Below are 17860 nucleotides of genomic sequence, written 5' to 3' on the forward strand. Positions count from 1 at the left end.
TGAAAAGAGTTTCTCTGCTCTTTTCATAAGAAAAAAACTAGTGACTGGAGAATGGAAAGCATAGCATACAATGAAAACAAAACTAGAGAAATTCACTCTGCATATTCAGTAGAGAGAGTTTATTTACCCAACCTGCACTGGAGCCCTGAGAAGCTCCAGCTTTTACTTCCACAGGACATTGCTGCACTGATTAGCCAGAGCTCATCAAATCACTGATCAGAGGGGCTGCGCCCTTTTAAGTAAAAGCTAGACTAGCTGATCCTTATCTTGTGGCAGGTTGTAGGCCACCCAGATTCTATCCATATTTCACAAGTAAGGTATTATGGAGAGTACTGGTATTTAAACCTTGGGGGTAGTGGTCCCCATTACTTTTGCTTAATACAAGATTCTGAGTCCAAAACACCTTAAGAGGCCCCAATAAACTTGTTCTGATAAACACCTCAGATGAATTAATTATCTGGAGGTTCACTCAAGACAAGTTCACTACCAACATAAGCGTAGTTAACTGCATGATAAGCACACGTCAGTGCGCAGCACGAAAAACCTTGCCAGCCCCACTGAGAACCTGGAGCAAGGATGGAATGGAGGCATTACTGCACACTGGAAAAAAAAATTCCACTGGCAAGCTGATGTGCTCACAAACCCATTGCAATTCAGTAGGTCTTCCCATATTTGTTTATTACTTAAATGAAATATTCCAGTTCCTAGTCTTGATGGAAGGTACCTCCAAGGTCTGGAATACCCTGCCATCGGAGGTGGTTCAAGCACCTACGTTGAACACCTTCAAGGAAAATTCAGATGCTTATCTTGCTGGGATCCTATGACCCCAGCTGACTTCCTGCCCCTGAGGTCCCTTCCAGCCCTAATGTCTACTAAATCTAATATTACATGCTGAAATCTATGTTGGGGTTTACATTTGGTTTGTCAATAAAACAAGGTGTTCATTCTCCTTTGCTAGACCGCTTGTGCACTGTGGACTTACTACTTCTACTACTACATTATAACCAGTTATATTACTGATTAGCCCCCAACAAGTTCTTCTGCATACATTCTCCCACCATATGCATTTACTTTGTAAAGGCTTGAACCCTACTAATTGTGTCAAACAGATATTTTGGGACCTCTAAGCCAATGGTAATGTTATAACTCAAGCAACTAATCCACTTAACCAATTGTTATTACAAAGGACTCCAGTCTTCACTTCATCTCTCAATCAACAGCAATGACAATCAACTTGGCTAGTTATTCCAAGCAGATCCAGCTGAAACTGAAGCCAAACAGGTATTTTAAACTCTTGATACTTACTTTCAGTGCATTGATGACTGTTTCTATGTGAGTTTTCACAGCCTCATGGGAAAATTCAGAGCTGGCAAGTGTGCACATGCTTTCCAGTGCTAGGTAACGCAGATTAGTTTCCCGGTGCTGTAAGAATTGACCTAGCTGGTTACAGGCACGGACTAGCAAGTTTGGCTCGCTGCACAGAACAAAAAAGAGCAACAAAGCACAGTTTGAAAACACTAGATAATTCAGAATACTGTACACACTGCTTGTGGAATAGCTACATCAGAAGTGGCTTGCGTCCTTCGGAATGGATGGTTTGTAACCTCTCACTGCGGGAGAGTTAAGGTCAGATACTGGAAGAGAGTTTGTAGGCCTTCCACAGCCTGAAAGAGGAGTGAAATTTAGGAAAGGCCCAGATCTATAGGTGCGAGTTATGGCAGGGGCTGTTTCTCAACACCTGAGGAGTGAAACACTCCAAATCCAGATGACACCATCTATTAATATTCCAGTCCTGTCATATCTGGCTATCCCTAACGAGGCAACCAATTCCTTGCACTATACAGGTACATACTGGGTCCCCTTATTTATTCCTCCTCTCACCCATGTAGGTGATGCAAAACAAATTTCTCTCTACCTTAGGTTTACTTTTTAGGCATAAACTAGGTATTCTGTTCTCTCCTTTAATCTAGCTGTTCTTTTAAGACCCCATTTCCTCCTATAGAAATCACCACACTTTAAAAAGGTACTTTGGTTGTCCCACCACTAAGTCCATTCTATATGCTATGCTTGGTTCTGTCTTGCCTGTATTGCCCATTCTATTAAAAAAGGGTTGCTTTTACCACCAAGTAAATGCAAAGAAAAAGTCAAATAATGTTTTTTTTAATATTTTCAAAGTGTAAGTGCTTAGCAATGCACCTTTAAGGTTGGTGTTGAGAACTTGCAGTGAAACAGGAGCCTAATGTTCAGAGCCCTACTCTGCATCAGTTTTAGTAGAACACCAGCTTCCAAAATACTTCAGCCAGAAATTAAAGTATCAACTTCTTCACATTTCCTTGAAAGCTCATTTCCACAGTGGACCAAAAGATCATTGTTCTAAAGGCCAGAGATATGTATGACTGAAGGAAGAAAACTGAGGTTTAACAGCAATTTTTCTCCTCTTATCCCAACAGCCCATTACAGATGGCCAGAAGAGCCACAAAAATTCACTGCTGATAGTATAGAACTGCAGTATGACTGCACACTCAAAACATGGAACAGTGGATCTAGTTATTAAACACAGGTGCTGCCACCAAAATAAGTAGTGCATCTCTAAAATATGAATTTTATTTGTAGACTACTCTGACTGAACAAGAAATAGCCCCAAGATACAATATAGCCCCTATTCTACGAAAACTTCACTGTCCCCATAATTTTAAAAACTGATTTTAAAATTTAAAATTTTGAATTTTAAAAGCTGCCAAGTACTATGGTATAGCAAGCAGTCCAGACGGGATCACTGTTTATGGAGTTTATCCTAGAAATTTATTCTAAAGAATTTTGTCTGAACTAAACTAATACCTGGAAAACAAACCTACTGCTACACAAAAATGCAGCTAGTGGATCAGAATTTTTTGCCGTGTTATGACAGCAGATAGAAAACTGCACTTTTCACAGCCCCTATATGCAACACTCAACTTGTTACAAGTCACAGGAGGGATTTCAACAAATGATTACAGCTGTACACCAAATGCAATTGAATAGTAAAAGCTAAAAAGCAAGTAACTGACAGTTTTTACAAAGCGAGCATGCAATACAGTTGACTGTACATACGTCACAAGTATTAGAAAACAAATACATTAATAAGCAAAGTTAAAAACAATGTTAATTAAGGAATACGTTTAGTGTAACTAGATTTTACATTGCTACAGTAAAACGTGGAAGAACACAATAGAGCACTTTAGCAGCTGTAAACTTTCAGAAAGATCTTAACAGAAAACAAACCTTAAATTTTATGGTCTAAAAAAAATTAAACACAAAAATCCTTAACTTTACTAGCTAAAATCCTTGCATCAAGAACAGCAGAATTAGAACTCACCTGTCATGATGTATAATTAGGCTTATTGCCTCAAACAGCACAGCATTCTTTGCATTTGAATGCTGCACTTTCTTCGACTTTGGGGGTTCTTGAGCTTTGTTTAGAATAGTTTCCAAGCATTCTGTAAGACGACCTCGAACAGCAGGGTCTTCTGGAGGAAAGAAAAACCATTACAACCGTTGGACAACTTTGTTTTGCTTATTGAAGACATGGATATGTATCACACCTATTTTTCCAATTCAAAGAATAAAATACTGTTTGACAATTTTACCCAGTGTGGCAAGAGAGCAGAAGATTCTAAATTTTCTGAAGTCTGGGATTAAGTTCACAACTACCCAGGTGGTCTTTGGACATACAGTAAAATTATGCAGTGCAGGCAACTACAAAACTACATTACCTGGAGGTGGATAGCATTGTAACAGCCTCAGCAGCTTGACAGACAACCAAGGAGCAGGGACAAAATAATAGGTATAATCCTGAAGATCAGTAGATGCAGAAGTCACAATCTGCAAAAGCAAGTAGTTCATATCTATGAAGACATGTTCATAGGCATTTTAGTAATTACTAAAGAATGGGTACCTCAACTCAGACAAATTTAAGGTGTGACAAAACTTTTATGCATAGTTCTAAACTAGCGTTGATGTGACCTTGCAAGAACCATTTGCTTTTTGGAAAAAAAGACGAACTCAACAGCCGTGGAGTAAAGACTAAAATATTGGGCTTCACTTGTTTTGTCAAGCTGAACTATATAACCCATCTGAAGTGGTATTTACAGTATATGGCAAAAGCTGGGGTTCTTACCCTACGGAGTAGGGAATTTTAGAATTATATTGCTTTGTCCCTCCGGACTGTTAGTTTGGAATGCAGTTTTAGAAACAGGTCTCAAGAGTTCCCTCTAATGAAATTGTTCCGTGTACCTATATGGCAACAGGATTTTTCTTCAGTAAAAGATATTAGTCATTAGTCTTCCCTAAGACAGGATTTTTTTTTTTTATTTTAGAAACACTGATAAAGCTGGGGGGGGGGGAGGAATAAATAAATAATGGGCTTCTGTCTAGCACAACAGTTCCCAAGCCAGGGTGCACAGGCACCCTGGGGTGCCACAAGATCTTCTGAAGTGTTCTGTAAGGCATGAGGAGATGAGTACAGGCTCAGGTTCTTTTCTTCCTGGCCAGTGCTCTACCCTACTGCAAGGATGTAAGCATTGTAGTAAGTTAGTTTGTGAAATGGGGCGCTGCTTAAATTCACAAGTTATAGAGGGATGCCTTGAGTTAAACAAGGCTGAGCATGTTCAGAAGCTGTTATTAGCTTCTAGGCCTGCAAATTTACCTTGCCAAAACTGAATCTGAAGTACCATTAAAAAAAAAAAAAAAAAGGAAAGTATTTATCAACATGGAGCAAATAGTAATTCCAATGAGACTGCCCACTGCCAGCAACTGCTTGAGAGCTTCTTCCACTTATTCCTCAACTGAGCCACACCTTTAGACCAATGATCCAAGAGCCCTGATTTTAAGTAACAGAATAAAAAGGGTACACCACTAATTCAATTGGTTAATTTATATATCAGCATGTGCCTTCAGCCATTTAGGTGAAACAAAGTTAAAAGAAAACTTGAAAAGGAAGTTTATCTAACGACAAGTAAAAAGAAATGAATACAAAGAAAGCCACAAATATTTCAGAAAAAGAATTATTCTAAGATCTTTTAGACCTGAATTAGTACAACAGCTAGACCAATTGGGTCCTGATCCCTACTTAGGGCTCCTTGGTGAAAGACACGTCTAACAAATTTATACTGGGCTCTCTTGAAAAAAGGGAGACATCAGAAAAGACAGGTAACTTGATTCTACAGGAGCAGGAACTGACCAATATTGAAGCTATCTGCACAGGCTGGGGCTGAGCAAGGGCAGCCCAAGTCAGCCAGTTCAGTCACGTGCTCCACCACATAGGATATCTTTCTCTATGCCAGAATTGAAATTTAGCATTGTTTCTGACAGTTCCATTTAGTTCATGGTCCTAAAAAGAACTGGTCTACAAAATTAGGAGGACCGCCTCAATCATTTAATCAGCACTGCTGTTTAACACTACTTACTCTGCTTAACCTAGATACTGCCAAAGAGACTGACGTTTTAAACTCTTCTGGGTTCTTCTGTGCCAACGTGGTAATCAGACTGGTAGCTGCAGTAACCACACCCTACAAGACAGACAAAAAAAAAGAGAAGTTTTTGATCCAGGAGAGAGCATTAAGAGCCTTAACACCCCCCCTCCCCCAAAAACAACAAACTTACTTCAAATGAAACGTATTATAGAGGCACTTAAGTTTACCACCCCCCCCCAACAAGACCCCAACTTTGGGTCACCCTCCCTAATGCCAGAGCAGGTCCATTAATATCTACCTCTTAAATTTCTAGGGTACTGGCTCTGCTCTGGGCTAGGGACCTTTAGTGGTCTTTTCCAGAATGCCTTGCTTGGTGTTCAGCCCTTCTCCTAAGGACAAGCCGCCCCAAAAAAGGTAAGAGAAACTTACTAGCTTGGAAAAAAAAGAAAGAGTCTGAACGGTAAAACAAATGCATATTCAGAAAAGAAAGTGTATACAAGAGAAGAACACAGTTGGGAAGGATCCATCCTACTTTGAAAAAAGAACCATGGAAAAGACTTATCAGGAACCTTCCTCAGTTGCCTTACAGCCGGTTTGTAATAAACAGTACGTCTGTGCTTTACTTGTCATAAAACAAGACATTCCTACTGTTTAAATATTGACCATCACTGCAACTAAAGTATTCCAATTTTCTCTGCCTTAGTACAGATTTAAACTGCCTATAAGAAATATGGGTTTGGGCTTAGTTACCATGTGCACAAAAGGAACAAATTTTCCCCCTTTCCAGTAATGGATGGATGACATTTCCAGAATTTCAAAACACTGTCTTTTTCCTATACTGACAATAGATCTCTAAGCTGCAACCCTCACAGTATTGGGACAAAATGCATCTTTCACATGCATTTTTATTAAAATCATTAAGGAATATATTTTACCAAAAACCAGAGGGGAAAAGACATGCACAAAAGTACCAACCGCTACGGTGCATCTAAAATGGCCAAGTCTAGATATACCTGCATTTATAAAACTGGCACAGACAGCAACTAAGAAGGGAGACCACAGGATAGCTTGTTTCCCCCCCTGAAAAACACTGCTGCCAATCTATGCTACATTCAAAAGCTATGCATGTAGATTATGAATTGATTTAATCAAAGTTTTATTCAACTCTCAAGACTGATTTCTACTCCAATGCCTGGGATGGAAGTTGAGGGAGTTTGGGTGATATAGAAGAAAGATATACATATTGCTAAGTTTACCAAGTGCTGGTCATTGAGAAGATGCACCACCCTAGATGTCCAGTCTCCCATGGGAACAAGGTCAGGAGAAGTTCGGTATAAACGGAGCAAGCATAAAGCAGCGCTCTGCTTCACACTATCCATGGTGTCTCTGCAAAACACCACCACCACATTTCAGCCCACATCAGAAGTTATGGTACTACATAACAGACTGGCAGCATAAGGCTGCACTTTACATAAACTAAAAACAGTGTTACCAGAAACCAAACAAGAATAGGAAGTGAAGAGGATTATTTAAAATGCAAGCTTTCTATGCTCTGATATTAGTTAAATATTTTTGTTTAAATGGTTTTAAAATCTGTCACAAAGCAGACTGAATGAGTTGGTTAGCTTTATTATCTGGTATAACAACTTCATCTGTATCCTCAAATGAAAGATGCTTTGGCACTTTATGCCTTACTTCAAGAAAAGGAGCGAGAATCCACAACATAGGACAAGATACAAGAATACCAAATAAGTGTCAGTTCTAACCTTTCCTAAAAGGGAATATAGGTCATGCACCTAGATTAAAAAAGGGACAAGTGTGTGATGCTAGATCCTCAAGTGAAGCCTTTTATATAAAGATGAAAACTAATTAACACTTTGGGCACTCAAAAAGGGTGTTGAGTACACTGCAGTTCGGCACAGACACCACACCCAGCTTTACATCTAGCTAACTTGGACATCTTCAGTTGTCTAACCCCAGCAACACAGAGCTCAGTGAAGATTGGGTTCTGTGCTGCTGCTGCAGTAAAACTACCATAAATAATCAAGTTAACCAATTGCACACATTCCCCAGCTAGCTTTACACTGTTGTAACTGCTGTGACCAGAGGTCCGGGTTTTCCACTGGTCACAGAAAAATGCTTTAAAATAGAGTTCAGCCCTGAAGAATTAGGAAATATTATATTTAGTGGACCGCATAGCCTTGTTTTTAATTACCTAAAAACTATAAGTTGTATGATCACATGCTATTCCCCCCACCCCCTCCCAAATCGTGCATGCATGTGTACACGATCCTTGTTCACCCTATGCCCTGAACGAGGCAAAAAGGCAGAATTAAATGTTGGATGGCAAGTATTCCTGGTATTTCCTAACTTGAGGGCTTGACATTTAAAAGACTGAAAATATTGCGTAAGAACTAAATTGCAATCATGTTATAAAAGGAGGAGTGAGTAACAGCATACCAATGTGTGAGAACCTTTTTGTACTGTAACCAATTTAATGTATATAGAAACTAGACAAACTAGTTTCATAGCACAAGCCTTAAAAAAAAAAAGACTCATATGGGCATAAGTGGAGTCCTGGGATCTTAATTTCTACATATTTAGTGGTAAGGAATTCCAAATCAGACGAACCCAAGTTTGGCAGTTTCATCAGGGCATTTTTGGGCCAAACAGAGGAAAGTCTTTTAGATATATCACTAGGTCAGATTTGTAAATACAGTAGCATGACATTGCTATGTACATGCAGATAGTATAGGTAGATTCTGGAAGATACCAAGACTACTCTGCAAGGTAATACCATCTTCCTAATGAGAACAAACAAAAGTTTATGATGGGGTTTGTTTAAATAAGGAAAACTAGTTTAAACATGGCATTTTCAGATCTATTAACTGCCAATTTTGTATGCTTTGCATAAAATGGAAAAATAGAAAAAAAAGGGCAGAGCTAGAGTTTACACCCAAAACAGAAATTCACACACATTTGAACACTTCACCGTTTTGTTCACTGCCATGCATATCTGAAAAGAAAAAATTTGGTCAGTGCCCAAGACTGTCAAAAGATCAACTGAAAACATGTCAGCTAAGCAGCATTAAAGTATAGGCAGACAAGAAGTTACACGTCTGCATTTACTTTCAGGGACTTAATCTAGCAACCTGATTTTCAACCTGTGTTAAGTATCTCCAGTTATTGGAAAATGTATGCATGTACAAGCAACCCTTGCTTAGCGCTCTTAACTGGTTCCTGAAAAACCAAGCATTAAGCAAAATAAGCGTTAAGTGGGTCGTTAAACACTTTCAGTTTCAGTATGGCGACCACAAGCGTTATAATGAAACTCGATGAGTGCTATGTGAAATCAGGTATCAATTTAAAGCAAGTGTTACAGCGATAGCGCCAAGCGAAACAGCATTAAGTAGGGCTTGTTTGTGTACACACACACACACACACACACACACACTTCAGCCACCTGCCAAAACAGATTTAGATGATTAGTGAGGCCAAGTTAAACAAATGGTTAATACTTTATATGGCTCTTTCAAATTCAGTACCTACCCAGCAACAAGAATTTTTGGAATTTCTCCAGCAAATGCTTCTGCCATCTCCCGACTACCCACATTGGCAATGCAATGCAAAGCTAATCCCATAAAGGTGGGGTTGCGGCTGGCCAGATCATTCTTGATTGCATTGTTTATCAAGCGAATGAGTTCACTGTTAGAGTTCACTAGAACAGAGATGAAGAGATATCCCTGTGCATCAGAAAAGGGACAAAAGGGGGAAAAACAAAACAAAACCACAAGTTACATTTGATACTCCTGACCTAGGCAGCTGAGCACACGAAAGCAAGACAGGTTAAACTAGGCAGTATGAAACATCTATGAGACTCTTTCCCCTCTTCAGGAAGAATTTACTCACAATCTGTTTCTCAGTGTATCTGTTCGAGCTCAGCAGGTTCACAGCTTCCATGTGACCAAAGTCAATATCATGGCCCAGGAGGAAAATGAAAAGGAGCTTGCAGACATACTTTTTCTTACTGTAGCCATCCAGCGCCTTGTCACCTAGTGAGCGGAAACCATAGTTGAGAAATCAATGCCAGAATGAACAACCTAAAAGTTGTTTACTCAGGCACTTTCCCATACAAAAACAGCATTCTTTGTAAATGTATACAATAAGGTAATCTCTGCAAGCATGCTTAAAATGCACATTTTTTTTAGTATTAGTTCTGACAAATCTACAGAAAAAGCTTACATTATAAAAATTAAGTACAGGCACCTATTAAAGGGTTAATGAGTTTGGTTGGGGTTTTTTTGTTGTTGTTTTGTTTTTTTGGTTTTTTTTTTTAAATCAGGCTTAGTACAAGTGCTTCCATGACTACCATAAAGTAATGACAATTGTTTCAGTATTTCCAGTCCAGCCACTGGAACATTTCAAAAATGAAAGAACTAATGATTAAAATAGGAAACCCAGTGGTCAAATGACTATTCCACCCATACAACAGAAGTACTATAGGGCAATTAAAGCAGGGGTGTCAGACTCATCCAGCCCGATAAACCAGATGAGGGTCTCTAGGCCAGATCCGGCCGTGCCAAAGCTAGTGGGCATAGATGATTAAGCAGGACACTGAATGCACAGCACTCCATATGTCCAACCCCTGCACCACAAGCAGCAGATGCCAGCATTACTACAGGACTTGCACTATAGCCAGCTCAGGAGCAACAACAACTACCTGCAGCTCAAGGGGCCAGCACAGATGTCCCACTCAGTTGTCCTCAAGCATTGGCTCTGGGGCTGGTCAGGATCAGGCCACAGGCTCTCAACATGTGCCAGTCAGTACACAGGGTTATCTGGGAGAGTACCAAGTTCATCATGCACCCTGTGCTGGCCCTTCGTGCTGCAAACACTGCCCACAGCTCCAGGTCCAGTGTACATGCTCCAGACAACACAAGCCCTGGAGTGGGTGCTGCTAACTGCGGAGCCATGATGGCTAAAGACAATTTGCTGTCTGATGCCTATACTACATACTTGATCCGAGCCTTTAAGAGGCCATACCTCGGCCCTACCTCAAGCAATTTCCCAACTGCCAAACGAGCCCAATTTGTGCAGTTTTGACTATGTTTCTACAGGCAACAACTACCCATTTTGCTTTGTTATCATCACAGCCTGTACATTAACAGAATTGGTAACCCAAAGCACTATTAGACTATAAAAGCTCATTAGATGATTTGTACATCCCCAATTCAAAGTCTCCAAGGCTATTGATTATTCCGCAAATCATGTTTGCACAGGACCTCAAAAGGGCATCCCAGGGTGCCATAGCACCCAGTTGAGAATCACTGTAGTAGCCACCTTGAGAGCTGCATGAAGCAAGAGAATTTGAAAACTCAAAGTTAACAGGCTTAAGGCAAGCTGATCATGATTTCACTGAGTGGTTCCTCTTATAGGTATTTAGAAACTAGATGGCCAATGAAATCGAGTCATGATATCCAAACACTACATATTCATGCAAGAAGAGTTCAAAACCTAGACATGTGCAAAATAACCCGTGTATGTTCACCCATTGGAACAGGAAAGCAGTCATGTTATCACTTGAAAGATTTGAGATGTGACTTCCAAATATATTCCAGTTGCATAGTTACTAAAAGATTATAAAATTGACCCCTCTAGCCTTAATTTTCTTTTTTTTTTTTTTTTTAAAAAGAGGCTGACATGCAAGCCAGCTGAAAGTCTTACAATACGGCTTAGTAGGCAAATATTGTTCATGAGGTCTTAGAGCACTGAGAAGTGACACTGAACTGATAAGTACAGGGAATAAACTAGCAATCACATGTGAGAAACAAGACCTTAGGGTGGTGAATTATAGTCTAAAAATAGGAATCAACTTTCACATTAACATAGCTCAGTCCTAAAGAAGGCTGGAGGTGACAGTCATTAGATATTATGCCACTAGAGGGCACATTCTCATACTTATTAAATTAAACCAAAACAACCCCTTTTTTTTGTGTTTGGCAGGCCACATGAAAACAAACAAGCCTCTTCACAGACTGGATTTGAACCACAAACTGTAGACTGCTGACCCCTAGTCTAAAGTAGTCTATGGTTAATGCAGTGCTACTTTGTACCTTACTATGAAGGCTGGTCTCCACTTCTAAATAGCTAGTCAAAGCCCAAAACACTGCACTGCATGGTTGCTAAAGCACTTGGCATTATGTGAGGTTCAAAAGGCACATTTTTAAAAAAAAAAAAAAGGTTAAAGTGTTAAGGGGTTTCCCATTCTATGTTAGGTTTGTTTTACTAAAAGAGGGTGTGCTCAAAGAGAGATTTGCCTTTTCCTTGTAATAGAAATTTTGAAAGTTTAAATCATTAGTGTTTTCTATCCCCATTTTCATTTGTACTATATGCGGCAAGCAGTACAACCTGAACACCACAGACAAATTTGTTGCACGTCAAGCAAGTTTGTTCCGAGGATTTACTGGTAGAGAGAAACAAACATCATGGAGTTTTGCTCACTACTACTTCCTTCCCCTTCCAGGCCTTAAGGAAATCGGATGATCAGACAGAGCTGATTTCCTAAGAGTTCAGTCAGCCTAACACTATTTCAGAGGAATCAGCTATTCAAAAGGCTGAGCATGCTTGTCAGCTATTTTAAGCTTCAGAGTAAAACATTTACATATCCGTCAAATCAGTGACTCCTTCTTTATGATGGGCACTGTCAGCCAAGGTAGTATTACGTGGACTGAAGTCTTAAATGTTCAGAGATGTGGGATTTCCAGAAAATTTTGAATTGAAAAACTTTCCAATGCCCTACACAGAGGATGATCTGATTTAGCATGTTTGACTTTTATTTAGTAAACAAAACTAAGAGTGCCCCCATGTAAATTATGTCCCAATAGCCACAAGTATTTGAACTGAAATATTTGATTAGGAAAAAAAATTAAATACAGCACACTTAATGTGGTTTAAATGTTATATTCAAACATTTAAAATTCAAAAGTTTTATTTCGAAAGAAATTATTTTTTATTGGGAAACTTGTAAAAACGTAAAAAAGTCAATACACAATACCATGTACTTCCCGTTCATTGTTTGTTTACATTTAAGAAAAAAACCCGAAGGCACTGAGAACTGTTGACACTAATTTTAGCACACCCAAACAACTGTGCATGATATGCCATGCTTTGGTTTTGATTTGACCTGCACAGTCAATTAGTTGAATTCATAACTTGATTTTTGGTTTGGATTGTGCGAGTGTATTTACCTTCCTGTTTACAAATCAATAAAACACATGTCATATTCTCTCACATACTTCCTAGGGATAAATCACCTGAAAAACAATTACAATTTTGAAACTGCCAAGCTTGCCTAATATTGTATTGGCATCCATTCATTGTTACTAATCAATTTTAATAAAAAAAACATTTTAGAAATGGAAAAATTCCCAGAAAGATTTTCTGCCCGGCATCTCTGGATGTGTTGCACTATTCCTAAAAGCCTGATTCCCTGCATATGCTTAGACTTCACTGGTCGTTTTTGGCCTGTTGATTAACTACTATATGCTAAACAGATTTTAAAAAACTTTGGTGCCTAAATTTAGGTTAATAAAATCTGTTTGGAAATTCAGAAATGGACCCGATTTTCTGAAGTACCAAGAATATTCACTGATAGCCAGGCCATTTATTTTGCTGTCCAGATGCTTAAAACTTCAGGGCCTTAAGCTACAAAGATTCAGAAGCCATTTGTACAAGTGATCAGCTGCATCAGAGCTGCTGCTTGTAGTCACTGGAGCTTATTTTCAGAATACTTGGCGTACAAGACAAACCCATACTACCTCAGCAACTGCAGCCAAAAGTCTGGATGGACGCCTTTGCCAAATGAAAGAAGGGGCGGAAGGGTGACGGGAGGAGGAGGAAGAGCGTGAGGGAAGGCAAGAGGAGGAAAACAGAAAGGTGGGACTGCAGGGGAAAAGAATATGCTGCAAAAAACAATGAGAGAATTTCCCCATTACTCTTAAATAACTATGTGAATGAACAAGGGAACAGCACTGAGTTCATGAGAAGACACTAGTACTGCAGAACAGTATATTCACATAGTATACATAGAATCATAGAAAGTGAGGGCTGGAAGGGACCTCAGGAGGTCATCTAGTCCAACCCCCTACTCAAAGCAGGACCATCCACAATTAGATCACCCCAGCCAAAGCTTTGTCTACACAGATCTTGAAGAAGCTCCATCCTTGGAGGTTTACCACCTCTCTGGGTAGCCCGTTCCAGTGTTTTACAATCCTCCTGGTAAGAAAAGCTTTCTTCCTAATATCCAACCTAAACTTCCCGTGCTGCAACTTGAGACCATTGCTCCTTGTTCTCTCATCTGCCACCATGGATAACAGTCCAGCTCCATGATCTTTTAACCCCCACTTCAGGTAGTTGAAAGCTACTATGAAATCCCCCTCCCCCGCATTCTCTTCTTCTCCAGACTAAATAAGCCCAGGACCCTCAGTCTTTCCTCATAAGTCATGTCCCCCAGCCCCCTCACCATTTTTGTAACCTTCCACTGGACTCTCTAATTTGTCCACATCCTTTCTGTAGTGTGGGGCCCAAAAATGAACACAAGACTCCATATGTGGCCTCACCGGTGTTGAAGACGGGAATGATCACTTCCCTTGTCTACTGGCAACACACCCACCAGTGCAGCCTAGTACATCTTTACCCTTCTTTCAAACAAAGGCACGCTGCTGGCTCATATTCAGCTTATTGTCCACTGTAACCCCCAGGTCCTTTTCTGCAGAGCTGCTGCCCAGCCAGTCAGCCCCCAGCCTGTATCTGCGCATGGGATTGTTTCATCCTAAGTGCAGGACTTTGCACTTGTCCTTGTTGAACCTCATGAGATTTCTTTTGGCCCAATCCTCCAATCTGTCTAAGTCACTTCCCTCTGGCACTTGGCAGCAGAGGGAGAATTGGAGGCAAAAAGGGAACTACCTAGTCAGGCACAAAAGTGAAGCCCAAGCACAAGTGGTTTCTCCCCTTACTAACATCTTTTAATCCATTAGCTGCTTGTTTCACAACATATTACTTAAGAATTGCTGCAGCAGCTATGACCAAGAGAGTCCATCTGGTCCAGTAGCATGTTACTTGGTGCTGTCAGGTCAGATACTGCAAGAAAAAAAGTATTAGTAAACAGGGAAATGGTCAACCGATCCAACCCATATCATGGTCTCCATGTTATCAACAGGAAAGTTACATCCCTAGTTGTTTTAATAGCTCCTATCACACCCATCTTCTCAATGACCGATTCAGTAAGTCTCCCAAAGACAACTGGGGAATAAAGAACATTGATCATGGAGACCGATTCCAAAAGAAGATTTATTTTAAATTGGTAAGAGTCAATAGGGAAGAACAGAAGCTTACTACTCCGATTGTGCCGTCAGTCAGAACAGTATAAGCAAGCCATCCATGATTAGTATGTCTAATGCGTTTAACCTGCGTCACATGCCCAAATGTTAGAAAAGGAATAAATTAAACCCTCCCCCTCAAAACAGGAGAAACTGTTCTTAAAGCAGATCCATGATGCTGATCACCAATATACCAAAAAAAAACCACCACACAAAAAAACCCTGGAACATGTGAAGGTGCTGCTGAATATCAAATCAGGACTCGTGGTAGAGGTGATATCTTTTATTAGACCAACTAGATTTTTTTGGGGGGGGGGGGGGGGCAAAAATCTTTAATTGCAAGCTTTCAGGCACAAACACCCTTCATCAGGAATTGGAGAAAAGATTGGAAAAGTTCTTCTGGGTAGAAACGAAAGTTCATGTTTCATAGGAGAGTTGAAGGTGTGGTAAAAATCTTGTTTGGAACAGCAAATGTTATGCAGATTAGGCTCAGAGAAAAGTTGGAAGAGTCCGTTTGCCTCAAAGTTGCTTGGTGGCCAGCCCTTATGTTGGAGGGTACTACCTCATTTCCCTCTTCTTCCCAGATTATGGATTTCGTGGTTCTGAATTGCATATCAGAAATGGCTTCTTCCTCGTGATCATCAACAAGGACCAATTAATCCCTGGTGTAGTCTAAAACCAGAGAATCTGAACAGGTTATTCATTTTGGCAGTTTAGCATAAAAAAATTATAATATTATCTTGGAATCTCATGGTTCTAGATATTTCAAGAGCTCTTCTAGATATCGAAGAAATTACTGGTACTCAGTCAGGTATCCAGGTTGTAGCTCTACTGGTCTAGAGGCAATATCAAATCAATTAACAGGAGGCCAGGTTAAAACACAGCTGTCTGAAAGCAGGCTGCCACTTGTGACCCAGATATAAATCTTGCTTGCAAGCTTGATCCAGTTCATGAGCTCTAGCCTGCCAACCCCTGCTCTGATACAGCTCTGCAAATCCACTGGAAAAAAAGGGGGAGGCAAGGCAGCAAGTCTTTTTCTTAGTGTCAACAAGGACAGGTTTTCAAAAAGTTAGTCTCAAGTTATTTTAATAGTCAATGTCTTACAGAGCATTTTGAAATAAGGTCTTCAGGTGGAGTTGCTCAAAGAGCAACCAAATGTACTGCAGCTTGTCTTTTTGGATGGGCCCAAATGTCCATGGAACTGTCACTGCAAGAGGCTGTGGAACGTCTTGTCCTGCTCTGCTCGAAGCCATCTCTAAACTTTGAGATTAGTCCAAGTATATGCCTCTTGCAATGGGCAGTTGTATCCTGCAAGCACACGCACAGATCCTAACCAGTGTTTCCTGGTGTGTGGAAGACAGGCACGTCTGTCCACTGACCTTTCAAGAGGTTATTATGCAAAAAACAGGAGAACGCTTTTTAAAAAAAAGGTGTCCCAAAAGGCTAACTGCAGATGCACTGCATCATTCTTGGTTAAAGCAAGGCTGAAGGAGAACTGGAAGCCTGCCAGGCCAACGAGGCAAGACTTGAAAAATTCCCCATTGTCTGTAGCTTGGTCACAAAAAGCAGCAGCTACAGATTATGCTGTTTCCTTGTAAGTTTAGTTTTAACTACATAACCTTTGAGCTCTTAAAAAGACATGAACTGTGTATGGTTTGACTAAAGATGTGGGCAGGCAAAGCTAAAGCGTTATGCAGACAGTCAGGCATGCTTATTAAAGCAAAAAAAAGGGGGGACATTTTCAACTTGGGCAACTGCCAGCAGATCCACAATGCAGACCACTACATAGAAGAATTCCATTTTGGCATATGGAATAATACAAGCTGCACTAAGCCCTTGTCTGTCGATTCACTGCAGCAGTGGTTTTCAACCAGGATTCTGCAGCACCCTGGGGTGTCACGAGATCCCATTCAATATTAGCACTCAGGGGTGCAAACAACTCCTACCCATTTTACAAGATTAACTATTTAAAACTTCTGGGTTTGTCAAAAACATTCTGACCTGCTGTGCTCTTTGAATTCTTTAGAGTAGAACTAGTCTATTATTTTTCTGTAATCAAGCACAAGCGAAAGCTAAGAGCTGATATTTTCTGAGTGGTGCCTTGAGCCCAACAAGGCTAACAGCCACTGAACTAGAGTCAGAAAGCTACACGTTTTCCCTTGACAACAAGTTCATTTTGGTGCCACCAGGAAACAGAAGGGAACAGGAAAAAAAAATATTTTTCTTCTGATTAACTATCTTGTACAGGAGAACAGTTTTATGCAACTTAAAGTCATGTTTGAAATTTTCCACGTTAACAAAAATTAAATTCAGCAGAAACAGGAAGCATCAAGAGAACTCGTCAGCAGTTTCTAAAAGCACAATGGAGGAGGTCAGAGTACTTCCTTTCCCTGAAAATTTGCCATCCCTCTAACCTAAGAAAGAGAACTACTATCAGCTGGTCAGGCAAATGGTACTGTTGCAAAGAGATGGACTTCCAAACTTCACATCCTCCCTCCCATTATTTCCACGGGAGCAGACGCATGACATTTACTATGCAATAACTTCACACAGTAAATGTAGAGTCGAACAAACATATGGCACACAGTCCTACTACACGGGAGGTCAAATTCAGGGAAAGTTATCCATTCAAGAGTGTGTTGTAGCTCCCTATGTGGAAATAGAGATTAAGGTTCCTAATTCCTTGCTAATTACGAGGGTTCGCAAACCAGCAAAGGCATAAAGCAAAAGAACTGCTCAGTACAATGGGAAATGCAGTCTCGAGTTCAAGCAATGCACCAAGTCACAGGAAAAAAAAATACTGCATTTTCCTGCAAACACACCTTTCCATCTCAAATCGCACCCCTCCCCTCCCCCGCCCCCAATTGGGTTAATGTTTTAAGCAGGAAAGTTGTTATCTTTGCTGGAAAAGCACCATTCCTCTAGACACTGTACATGCCATATAAAACTGCCAAGATTACCTGGCCAGAGGAAGCTGAATCCTGCATTAGCCCCCCCCCCCCCCGCCCAAGCTTTTTGGTGAGCATTTTGGCT

General features: G+C 40.3%; 1 protein-coding gene across 5 annotated transcripts in view; it reads right to left on the bottom strand.

Annotated features, from left to right (window-relative positions):
- Positions 1 to 17860, bottom strand: part of AP2A2 (adaptor related protein complex 2 alpha 2 subunit) — a 124853-nt gene that overhangs the window by 32906 nt on the left and 74087 nt on the right. For 3 of the 5 annotated variants that reach the window (XM_019519767.1, XM_019519766.1, XM_019519769.1), the window contains exons 3-9: positions 9360 to 9502; positions 9000 to 9193; positions 6707 to 6836; positions 5445 to 5546; positions 3753 to 3861; positions 3356 to 3506; positions 1306 to 1474 (exon numbers count right to left, since the gene is read on the bottom strand). In XM_019519767.1, the coding sequence (XP_019375312.1) occupies positions 1306 to 1474; positions 3356 to 3506; positions 3753 to 3861; positions 5445 to 5546; positions 6707 to 6836; positions 9000 to 9193; positions 9360 to 9502 (998 nt within the window). The remainder of the gene's footprint in view (positions 1 to 1305; positions 1475 to 3355; positions 3507 to 3752; positions 3862 to 5444; positions 5547 to 6706; positions 6837 to 8999; positions 9194 to 9359; positions 9503 to 17860) is intronic. The other 2 variants (XM_019519768.1, XM_019519770.1) reach the window with 1 other exon arrangement.

Source organism: Gavialis gangeticus, unplaced genomic scaffold (assembly GCF_001723915.1).
Source record: "Gavialis gangeticus isolate Ggan-Ray unplaced genomic scaffold, GavGan_comp1, whole genome shotgun sequence".
Lineage (NCBI taxonomy): Eukaryota > Metazoa > Chordata > Crocodylia > Gavialidae > Gavialis > Gavialis gangeticus.